The sequence below is a fragment of the Daktulosphaira vitifoliae genome, unplaced genomic scaffold, assembly GCF_025091365.1.
Source record: "Daktulosphaira vitifoliae isolate Bord-2020 unplaced genomic scaffold, ASM2509136v1 Scaffold_1, whole genome shotgun sequence".
In the NCBI taxonomy this organism is placed as follows: domain Eukaryota; kingdom Metazoa; phylum Arthropoda; class Insecta; order Hemiptera; family Phylloxeridae; genus Daktulosphaira; species Daktulosphaira vitifoliae.
Window position 1 is genome coordinate 82985626 of NW_026099572.1, and position 12789 is coordinate 82998414.

Consider the following 12789-nt stretch of genomic DNA (forward strand, 5'->3'; position numbering starts at 1 on the left):
CTGATACAGCGGTGTCAATTGCTCATTATTTTTGCGGCTGACCGCTAGATAAGGCGACAAAAGAGAATAAATATAATTAAAATCGAATTGTTTATCGGTAATGATCCCTTATAAAAATACTGACCGTTATTGATTTAAAATTTCCGTTAGATCGGTGTAGGCTCTTCATCTTTATTCTGTTATTGACTGTGCTAGAAGGCACAAGTTTGTTATTTTCTTATACCAATTTTTTCTTTAATAAACCACGAGATGTTATAATTATTTATACATATAACGACATATTAACTTAAATTAAACTATTCATTAATTTAAAATTAAATTCCACCTATGGTCCGGTAATCATATCCAATAGGTGTGACACCTGGCCTAGGTGATGGTGACCCTTGTTTCTATAGCTAGTCGTCATGCAAGTGGTAAACTATGTTGTTGTTGTAAGCCACAAAAAGCCCACTTGCAAGCTACTGCAATAGCAATTTTAATAAAAGCCATAATAACAAAATTACGCAGCAACGCTTTCGCCATACATACAGTATAGGAAAATAGAAAATTGATTGGTACTAAGTTTATTTATTGCTATTACTATTACTTACCATTTTAATATTGTAATTACAATAAATCAATAATATCAAGTATTAATTATTGAATTTTATCTTAAAACCCTTTCACTAAGTTTAAGAATTAAATAACAATACTCAACACCGCTCGCCTACAAATTACACACGGTAAGGGGCTAACTCAAAGAATCTGTGACAGCGAAACTAACCGAGGTTACAACATTTATTTTATATAAAAAAATATTTTTAATCATTTTGTAATTCTCTGGAAAAGTTAAAACACTATCACCTCCTTATTTTGACCTTAGCCGTATGTTAATTAATATCACATGCACATAAAATACAGTAAAATACTATATGTAGAGTATTTGTAGTATTTCATTTAAAAAAATGATCTTAGTATGTAATATACAACCAAGGAGATAACAAATAAAGAGTTTATGTTTATACTAAACAAAATGAAATCTGATCCCACTTGTAAGTATTTTGTTTTCTTAATTATAATGTAGAAGAATAAATATATAAAATTTGAAAAAAAAATACGTTTCTGTTGTAAATTATTGGTTTATAATTGTCCATAAAAATAATTTTAAGTAAAATTAATTTTATTATGAAATAATTTACATAATATTAGTTCTCATCAAATATTTAATATGGTCCGGTAACGTTAGAAACAATGCCAATACGATCATTATTAAGATATAAATAAATACATTCTTCATCTTTCATATCTACACCATCATAATTAGGCCAGTTTTTTTCTCGGAATACTGTCCAATCATTATTTTCAGATCTATAAAGATAAATACATACGTCTAGATATTCAGAAATGGCAAACATTTCCACATCCCCACATTGACTTTGTATTCCTATATATCAAATATTATCTTTTAGGTAAAAAAAATGATGTTAAATATTATGTCATATATAAATAATGAAATTTATAGATATTACATTTATTTATATAAATACAAAAAAAGATCAATTTTACATCCTTTTATTTCTCAAATTTAACTTCTATAGTGTGGTTGCTCTGTTTCACATGTTAGGGTTCTTAGCTAGGCAAAAGATGGACTGGACGGATATTATGGCCGGCTTGCACCAGAGACAGACACCACCAATGAGAAAATCACAAGAAGAATCTCGTTAACATCCAAGGGATCGAATCCTAGACCCGGTGCGACGAAGCGTATGTTTCTACCCACTAGACTAGGCCTACCCAGTACATTTATTTAAATAAATAAATAATTTAACATAAATAAATGTAATAGTTATAAATTTAATTAATTTTAATAAAAATAAATATTATCTATACAGATCAGTTTATTATAAACTACTCGATTACTCACAAAATAAATATAACATTGGAAAATGAAATTTGATTTCTTTTAGTTACATATAATTCTTAATTTATCAGCTAGTTATTACTTTTTACTATTATCTCTTATAATGTATAAGGGATTTCGACATTATTATTTTAAATAGTAACATACATATTTAATTAACTTATAAAATATTTTAATAAGCTAGTTAAATATTTATGTTATCATTAAAAAAAAACTAAATTAACACCACTTTAAGTTCTAAGGTATTATTCTAAAAAGTAATTATTAGCTGATAAATCAAGAATAATATGTAACTAAAAGAAATCAAATTTCATTTTTCCAATATTGTTTTTGTTTTACGAGTAATCGAGTGGATTATGAAAGTAACTGTATTATTAATAAACAAAACATAATATCAAAACAAAAAGATAGTTAATAATCTAGCACAATCAATTAATATATGACATCAATAACATGTATCAAAAATGAATTGAATAGAAAATGAAATAGTCATAAAAATTCAGATTTTACAAAGTAAAGGTCACAATAAACATATGAGTCAATAACCATACGCGTGGACTTCAAAAAAAATTATGCGCTCGAAAAAAAACGGATTAAATTAATTTCTTTATGGTATCTTAGAAATGCCATTGGACGGATCTGGTAAAAATGTCAAACCTTAAGTCGTAAAACGCTGACGTCAACGAGAGTGTTTTTCGAAAACTGTCAAAATTTTAAAACGCTTGCGGGCGAGTGACATAAATTTTTCGACTTTCGCCAATAATTTTTCCGGAATCTTGTGACCGAGTACTTTCGTTAAAAAAGAAAAATCTTGAAAATCCGAGCATGCTAAGTAATTTTCCTAGAAATGCGTTTTTTCCCTTATTCTATTATATAATAAGAAAATAGCAAGTAATAGTTTATATTTAATATTATAATTTAGCACTGTATTTTCAAAAATTAAAGTAATTTTATACAAAATTCAATAAATAATTTTTATTGTGCGTAAAAAAATTAAAAAAAACTACAATATATGTAATTTTTACACAATATCTTATCACGATATTTATTTCAGTTATCATACGCCTATTATGTCTTTTGTATTTATAATATAAAATAATTAATAATAATAAATAAGTAAATTAATTTCAATTAAAAATAAAATGTTTAGGTATATTTTTTTAATTTTATTCCTATATAAACCCAATCAGTACTCTTAAAGAAGTTTCACTTCATCTGCGCGTACTCTTAACATACTCTGGTTTATTTAAACAAACGGTATCTGTGTTAAACCAAAACCACTCGAAAATCTGCTACTCTTATTCATTTAAATTGAAATAAAAACAAATTTGATATGATTTTTAAAACCTGAAAGTACCTTGATAAATTATTGGATTTTCTAAAAGTATGTCGTGGGTAAGGCAAACATATAAAGTATTATCATTAAAAATTTCCTAATAATTAACTTATTTAAATATAGATTGGAAACACCAACATTAGCTGTTTTATAATAATTTAACGTTTAGAAAAATTTACCTTTGTTACTAAATATGAAATGGAATGAGGGAAATTTTTCAATATTATGTCTTTAAAAGCTTCAACTAGATAAATTTATAATCTTTTGACGTATCATTGGGCAAAATCAGTCCAATTAGAGCAGAGTAGTTATAATAATGCAATTAAAAAAAAAGGCAGTTAAACCTAAATCTACTTAGCTATGCTTTGAAGCTAAAAATATAAACATTAAGATTTTATTATTACAAATAAAGTATTATTTGAAAATTATTCATACTTTCTTCTTCGACTATAATATACTTCTTTATATATAAATCAAACCAATCTCTTCTGCGAAAGAATGCTAAAATTTTTTCGCTCTCATTTAGTTTCTTTTTTAACAAAAAAAAAAAAATTTAATTTTAATAATTCAATATATTACAAAAATATAAATATTAAATTCTTTACTTCTAAAACATTTCTCTGCATTTGAGAACTTAATTTTAAGTTTTTGCATAGGTATTCTGACAAAAGTTCATATATTCCAAATTTATTAAAAAAAATATCAACTGGTATCATATTTGAAATAAACATTTCCCCAACCATAGATTTATTGTGAGTAAATCCTAATTTAACACATTTTTCAATTCTCCATTTTTCATCGACTGGATTATAATAAAGAGGTATATTAAATTCTATTGTATTATATTTCAAAGTTATTCCATCAAAGTATTCTACCTCTATTGGATATTTTATACCCTTAAAAATAAAATGAAAGTAATTATTACTAATAACATTAAAAAAATTGTATGTGGTTTAATTTGCAATGAAAAAAAAAAATGATTGCTTTATTTATATATTCATTTAGCCAAGTATATATTTAATGAAGTATAATATATATAATTACGTATTCATTAATAAAAATTTATGTTAAATTACCTCATGTGAAATTATCGGCTCAATTGTGCATATCAAACTTAAAATAGTGATTCTTTTTACAAAAAAAATCATTTTTTCATTTTGTAATATAATAATTTTAAACACTAAAACAATTTTGAATAAAATATAAAACTAATTTTTTTTGTTTATATGTACTCTCACTAGTCAATAAAAAATCATTTAAATTTTTGTTAAAGAAATTTATTTTTAGAATAAAATGTTTAACTAATAGTATTTGAAAATATCTATTTATAGTATTAATGGCGTTCGCTCAACAATTACCATAGTAATTTTAACTATGACAAAAATTAACAAATACAGAGTGATCAATTTATCATAAATGGTTTGGTTACTCGCAATATAAATACAAAATTTTTTTAGATAAAAAATTATTTAAATTGATTGAAATAGTGAAAGATTTTATAAAATCTCTAAATAAAATACAAACAACTAACTTCTCGTTTATTCCACACATATTCGTGTTTGATAATTATTATAATACTAAAATTTATTATGTTTTTTAATATAATGAAAGAATATTTCCAAGAGAATTTTTTCTTGTAACAAGAATATTTTTTTATAATTATTATTGCGGGAAAATATGTTATTAAAAACCCAGCATAGTGGGGCGCGGCACAGTGGTAACGTGGTATAGTTGGATCAAGTATAATGATATCTGACAGTGATTAAAATCACTATAAAATAAAAATGCTTTATAATGAGAAAATTTTTTTTGGTTATTAGTTGAATATTTTAACTCATACATCTGGTTTGTTTTGTTGTACAATTAGTTTCCAATCTGAATGTCTTTATTCTCTTGTTAAATACACGGCGATTGATTATGCCTCACAAATTATCTCCAAAAATTTAAGTGTTCTTTTTTTTTATCTCTTTTTTTTATGAAATATAATGTTTCTATCTTATGTTGCTCAATGAGTAAGATTACATTTTTTGATCATCCCTTATGCTATTGTAGTATCACATTTATTACATGTTATAATTAATACTTATATTTAATAAAATATATCACCAAATCAGTGTTTCCCCGTGGATAAGATGAATAATAAAATAATACCCTTACACAAGATTTAACCACCATCTTACGCATTCCATAAAACGCCCACGTAAAAGATTCTATCACATTAACCAATCAAATACAGCAAAAATATTTCAAGAGTCTCACCAGAGATCGCTAAACCAGTTTTTGCAAGCTATAAAAAGGCCATTTTCCCCCAAATTCAGATGGTTCCTCTGTGCTTCGCTTCCCTTAGTGTGGTTCTCTTGCGGTGGTTATGTACGATTTCTGAACATCCCTCTAGCGGATACTGGGACGCCTTGCCATTCTATCTATGCATCTCTACGGCTCTCTAGAATACTCAACCGAGATACAAAAAGTGAATGTGCGTGAGTTTATGTTTCATTCTTAGTTACAATTCTATATGAAATCTACATTATTTTTACCCTCTTTCGTAATTACTGAAAATATTATACATCTTATTTTCGGTCGAACACTTTTGGTGATATAAATATTCTAACACATATAAAATATGTGTGTTTATTTATTTCTTTTATTTACATTTATATTTATATATATATAAGCATATTCTAAGGTATTTAATTTGATTGAATTGTATCTATTACTTATTGTAAACAACCTGGCTGGACAAGGTAATAGTACAATAATATCATAATTAGAATTTTAGTTAAGCATAAAATTTCTTCATAGTGTCTCTCCACTTATCGACTAGCTAGTCTGATCTCTGCCACAGTGCGGGCAATCGGAGTGTAGGACACTAACAGAACTTATCGTGCATAAATCTATAGTACAGTCTCATCTAACCTAGGTCGTCCTACAGGTGATTGAAAAGAAGTAGGTCACATATCATAAGGTTCTTTGCATAAAGACAAAGATATTATTTGAGATCTCGCGTTGGTATATCCAGCTACGAAATACAAATAAATCAGAGTCGAAATATTATACTAAAAACTAATATTTTACTAATATATATATTTATAACTAACATTATACTAAACAACTAAAAGTGTCTCTCCACTTATCGACTAGCTAGTCTGATCTCAGCCACAGTGCGGGCAATCGGAGTGCAGGACACTAGTATAATTTATTGTGCAAAGAACCGAAATTGAGCTCGCATCTACCCTAGATCACTCTTTGGACGACTGAAAAGACGTAGGCCATTTGAAAATAGTTTGTTGCACAGGACAGTTATGTTGTTTAGAAGTTATTTATTTGCTTTATAAATTTTTAAATAATAAATATATTACGGTAAAACACCATATACAAGGTTAAGAACTATACTACATAAATATACAAAAAGTTTTTACAAAAAGACAGAGTTATAATAAACTTAGACTTCATCTTGGGTAGATTTAATATAGAATTGTACTATAAAAGTAGTTACACGCGAGTTAATGATAATATAAACCGTATAAATATAATTGCGTACATTAATGCGTAAACGTATACATTGATAGTTGTTGCATCAACAACATCATTCATCTCAAGAGAATATCAGGATAGTCAGAGGTAAGTGAAACATTTGTTTACATAATAAGTCTATAATAGATCCTTTACTGAAGAATTTTTTAGTAATAAACAATTAGAACAAGATAGGTCATTGAGAACAAACTAAAATATTTTTATAAAAAATATAAAATACTTGTGACTCGCCGGAAATTAGTGTACGCGTTTCTGTGCAGAAGCTAGATAGTGACCCTTCTTTGTAATTCCATCTTATTCATACATTAGACGTCTTTACGCAAGCATACATACCCCGAAATCCCTTTCTATTTCATTTTATTGTAGTCACTGCCGGGTATCTATAGACACTTTTACTTTCCATTGGTGCCCATCCTTTTTACACTACGCCCGCTACGATTATTATTTCCTTATTGACCACCTGTGTTACATTTCTTCCCTTTCACACACCGAACCCCAAACACACCTAACAACATTCCTTACATTCCTTTGCCACAACACATACTATCCATTTTATCTCGTTTTGTTTATTACATACCTACCCTTTTTTACTTTTTGTTTACTACAAGACCTACCCCTCCTACCTTTACGTCTTTTTGTTTATTACACTATAAATCATTATCAACTTTCAATTTTCAAATGGTAACCCAATTTTTTTTACATAATCAGATTAGATTTAGTTTTAAAAAATTCTTTTTATTTTATTCAATTATCAGCGAGCAATTATTCATTAAATTTTAGGGGACGTAAGTATTACTCACGTTGATTTATAAATGACACGCAAATTTTACGGGTCGTAAACCGATAACCAAAAACAATACAACGATAATTCTTATCGGTACACTAAATATTAATGTTACTGTATTAACCGACTACTGTTTTATTTGTTATATCCCCTAAACTTTAAATAGTGATATCTCGTTTAGAATTTATTAAAATTGATTTTTTAGCTTCGATGCGAAGCTGAGAAGGTATTAATTTTACTATGATGTGTTTTTTTTTTTTGTGTGTCTGTGAACGCTCAATTTTAGCTCTCACTGGACCGATTTTGATGAACAATATGTCAAATACTGACACTTATATATATATATATATATTTTAAATTAAAGCTTATGTAATATACTTTAATTTGAAGAAAAAAAATTTGACCTCTGGATTTGTCTTCATGGTGAAAATGACACCGTATGCAAAAATATGCTATTTTTGTGAAAAAATTCTTGATATTATATTTTACATTTTTTAACATTCTGATGCTATAACTTTTTAAAAAATGCATGAATCAATTCTATTTTTTAATAATAAATACTTTATATATATCTCTTTCATTCGACATACTTTTTTTTTACATCGGACCTTTTCCCTTTATACAGGGGGGATGCAAACCTTTTAAAATGCGTATGGAAAGTAGAACTTTTTCAACTTAACTTTTGAAAATGTTCCGGAAAGACTGACACTTTTACATATATATTAAATTAAAGTTTATGTAATATACTTTAATTTGAAAAAAAAATCTCTGCTCTACTTTCTTATCAACCACCCAACACTATGAACCATACATCATAGCTGGCCTCACAATTACATACTAAATTTAAAAAATTTAATTAGTATTTATTCATATATTATATTTTAAAATCAAAGAACTACTAATCGGGATATAATTAAAGAAATAAGAGTTGATGTTGCTTTTGGAATAATCCACCAATTTCTCTAAATGAAACACTATCTACAGACTTGCATCGAAACGTTTCTTATGATTTTAATCACCGTCAGATATCATCTATACTTTTCCCATCTATGCCTCGTCCACACTGTGCCTCTACCACACTGTGCTAACGTTTTTTTTATTTATCGTGTTTAGCATAAAAAAAAAATCGGTTAGAAAGTGCACTAGTACAATAATATCATAATCAAAATTTTAATTGACCACAAGATTTCTCCAAAGTGTTTCTTCTCTTGTCGACTAGCCAGTCTGATTTCGGACACAGTACAATCCATCGGAGTGTAGGACATTAGTTAATCTATTGCGCAAAGATTTAAAATTGAGCTCGCAACTAAAAATGAAAATCGAAAATATAATGTTCGGATGTAGCTCTGAGAGACAGTCAAGACGCCCATCTCCAAACTGTTAAAATACAGTGGAGGTAATGATAGCGCATTTGAACAGATGTGTATATAACAACAAATGAATTAATTATTTGTTCATACACGAGTAATAGATTATAAAATTTTGTAAGATGTGCATTGTAACGAAATTTTGCATTTTACGAGATGATGTATTATAATAAAAGGATCACATTCTGAATTTTTTGATATTTTTAGGCACAGTTTCTAAAAATTTTTATAAATAAATTTGAAAAAAAAATTATATAATTAAATTTTTTTAACTAATAATGTCCTTTAATGTGCGTAGCATTCGTAACGACACCAATATATTTTTAGGTTTTATAAAAATAAATGTACTTTTCATTATTCATATCTAATTCCTCAAAATTAAGATATTTTTTTCTATACAAAATCCATTGATTGTCCGTATACATATAAATGCACACATTTAAATGCAGCAGCCAACAATTCAAAATTTCCAGTTCCACAACTTATGTCTCCTGAAAAAAGTATATACAAGATGTTTCTTTTAATATAAAATACCTGATCTATTTATAATGTTAAGAATTATTTGTAGTTTTTAACGATATGCTATAACTTCACAAAGAAAAATATATTTTTGTGCTATACAAACAATAATTAACACAATACGTTGTACAATATATGACGTCAATTTTTTTTTTTTTTAATTTAATCACTTATTATTTATTTATTATCACTTGTTACTCATCCATACATTATACCTACTTTAAAATTGTATATCTCCTTGAATAATAAAAAAAATTAACATCAACTAACATCTTTTATCTTAGAAAAATATTTTTATTTTTTCAATTGATAATTATATATATTTTATGAATCATGATATATTTTTCAAATTTTTTATATTACGATTTATACATTGACTTATGATAAAATAATTATTCTGTTTATATACAAAAACATATTAAAAAGATAATTTGTACTGGCATTCTTCTTCTTTTTCTTGCCTTAATCCCAACTACTTAGGATAGGCCACCCATAATTTATACTGGTATAAGAAATATAATATTTTTAGATGTCTTTATCTTTATATCCTACAAAAACAGCTTTGCAAAGTTGACAAGTTTTCATTCTTTTGATAACTCTCTTGATAATAAAAGCATTGGTCGCATATTTCATGGTCACAATCTTGTAAAATCATATTTGCATTTTTATAGCAAATTCATTGTTAAATCTTAAATACAAACAATTTTTTTTTCTTATCTCAGAGGAGGTAAAATATTCAAAATAAGTTTAACTGTATATTCAATGTAATTAATATAATTTTTATAAAAATCAGTGTACTCCCCTTGTAAAGTATTTTAAAATAAAACAATCTTTATAAAGTTATATAAGTTTAAAGTCTAAATAATATTTTCGAATATAAATAATGAGGAGATTAAAGATGAAAATATAAAATTAAACATTGCACATTTTAACAAAAAATGACCATATTTTTTTACCACGGCAACTATTTGCACATAGAAGATAAGTCGTCGTCAAACATTTTTTTTTAATTTATAGCACGTAACATCAGCTTTAATTTAACATATGTTTAAAGGACGCAGTATTTCCGGAACATCGTTAAAACTTATATTGAAAAAGTTAAATTTTTGTGCAAAAGTAGCTACTTTATACCTTCTGTTGGTAAGGAAAGGGTCAGATTTCGAAAAAATGTATATCAAATAAAAATTTTTTCCTATGGATAGGGGATAAGAATACTTCCATGGCCCCTCTGCCAGTCATAAAAGGCAACTAATGAGGTTGCGTCAGGTCGACAGCCGGCGTAAAAATTACTGTTCAAAAAGTATGAGGAATTCTGAATAAAACTTAAGTGGATTGTCCCATCTCGAGTGTACGCGGGGACAACAGAAAGTAGTTAAATCAACAGGTAAGAGGGAATAAAGTAGTTAAAAACGAAGAAGACCAAAGGAATAAAGTGTTTGATACCAGCCGGACAACTTGTGTGGTAGCTGTTTCACCAGTCATGTGTACAGGTCTACCCAACACTTGTAGTGTCAACAGTGTAGAAAGATCACCACTTAACTCTAGGCTGGACTCGTGAATAAGGGAGAAAGAGAGATACAAAGTAAGAATAGGTACTTGGAATGTTGAAACATTAACTAGTAGAAGTAGAGAATTAGTTGAAGTATTGAAGAGGAGAAAAATTAACATTTGTTGTGTGCAGGAAACTAAGTGGGAAGGAAAAAAATCAAGGGAAATAGGTAAGGATTATAAAATAATATACTTAGAGAAGTCTAGTACAAAGAATGGTATAAGGTTAATAATGGATGAGAAGATGAAAAGTAAAGTAGTAGAAGTAGCTAGGAAAAGTGACAGAATTATGGCCTTAAAATTGATTTTTGAAGAAAAAGTACTGAATGTAATAAGTGCCTATGCACCACAAGTTGGATGTGGTGAAATAGACAAGGAAGTGATTTGGAGAGAGATGGATGAGTTGATGCAAGGGGTCCTGGCAATTGGATGCGGTGATAGGTGGAGATATGAATGGACATGTAGGTAAAGAGAGGAGAGGATATGAAAGAGTACACGGAGGGAATGGTTTTAGTGGGAAGAATGAGACTGGAGGAAGAATCCTGGATTTCGTAGTATCGTATGATCTTGCTGTGGTTAATACTTATTTTAAAAAGAGGGAAGAACATTATATAATTTATAAGAGTGGGAGGAATAGATCACAGATTGATTATTGTATGTGGAAGAGAGAGAGCGTAAAGCGAATAAAAATTGTAAAGTTATATACCACGCGAGAGTGTAACTACACAACATAGACTGATGGAAATGAAGGTGTAATGTACCGGGAAGAATATATACAAAAATAGAAGAAACATGAGGGAAAAATCGAAGATCCGGTGGTGAAACTTGAAAGAGGAAAATGAAAAAGAGTTTATCAAGACGGTAAAAGAGAGGACGGTGTGGAATGTCGAAGGAGATATAAATGATGTGTGGAATAGATCTGTTAGTTGTGTAAAGAATACTGCAAAGGAGATTGTTGGTAAATGTAAGAGTAGAATGCGGGAAACAAGGAAACCTGGTAGTGGGATGAGGACGTTCAAAAAATCATAGAAAGTAAGAAAAAGTAAATTCTACCATAAAGAAGAACAAAAAGACAGAAAATTGGATGGAGTATAAACGCATGTGCAAAAAAGCCAAGTGTGCACTGCACACTGTGCAGTAAGTAAGGCGAAGTTTAAAAGGTATGATGAGTTGTATGATAGTCTTCCTAGCCAAAGTAAGGAGAGAAAGAAATCTATGGACTCGCAAAGGTATAAGATAAAAGGTCTAAAGATTATCATTATATAAGGTGAATAAAAAGTGTTGATAATAAGGTACTCTCGAGTGATGATGATGTGAAAATAAGGTGGAAAAAAATTTTTGAAAAATTACTAAATGAGGATAAATACAAGGAGAGGTGTCGTGGTGTATGTTGTATGCTGACGATATAGTGTTAATAAGAGAAATTAGGAAGGAAATTAATCAAAGGTTAGAGGTGTGGAGATCAGCTCTTGAAAAAAAGGTTTAAGAATAAGTAGAAGTAAGACAGAGTATATAGAGTACGAGTTTGATAAAAGAGAATACGAGGTAGGTGAAATTAGGATACCAGTGACAATAGGCGAGGACATAATTGGAGATTTAGAAAATTATAAATTTTTAGGATCAGTTGTGCAAAAGAATAGTGGTATTGACGAGGCTGTAAGACACAGGATTTAATGCGGGTGGTTGAAGAAGAAAGATAAGTCTGGTGTCTTATGCGATAAAAGAATTCCAATAAGGCTGACAGGTTAATTCTACAAGACTGTAGTAAGGCCAGATATGATGTATTGTTCAGAGTGTTGGG

General features: G+C 28.2%; 1 protein-coding gene across 1 annotated transcript; it reads right to left on the bottom strand.

Moving 5' to 3' along the window:
* Positions 1-1112: 1112 nt before the first annotated feature.
* Positions 1113-4446, bottom strand: LOC126910284 (uncharacterized). Its single transcript, XM_050692715.1, has 4 exons — positions 4313-4446; positions 3842-4132; positions 3672-3765; positions 1113-1423 (listed from the first exon to the last, which is right to left on the bottom strand). The coding sequence occupies exons 1-4, from the start codon at positions 4382-4384 to the stop codon at positions 1203-1205; spliced, it is 678 nt and encodes a 225-aa protein (XP_050548672.1). The 5' UTR covers positions 4385-4446; the 3' UTR covers positions 1113-1202.
* Positions 4447-12789: the final 8343 nt, after the last annotated feature.

What these genes read in the sequence shown, in the direction of transcription:
- LOC126910284 (XM_050692715.1), bottom strand. Translation starts at nt 4,384, where the DNA reads ATGATTTTTTTTGTAAAAAGAATCACTATTTTAAGTTTGATATGCACA. An exon ending in AGCCGATAATTTCACATGAG is followed by an intron (nt 4,133 to 4,312) that starts GTAATTTAACAT and finishes TTTATTTTTAAG; the next exon opens with GGTATAAAATATCCAATAGA. An exon ending in TATTATAGTCGAAGAAGAAA is followed by an intron (nt 1,424 to 3,671) that starts GTATGAATAATT and finishes TTTGATATATAG; the next exon opens with GAATACAAAGTCAATGTGGG.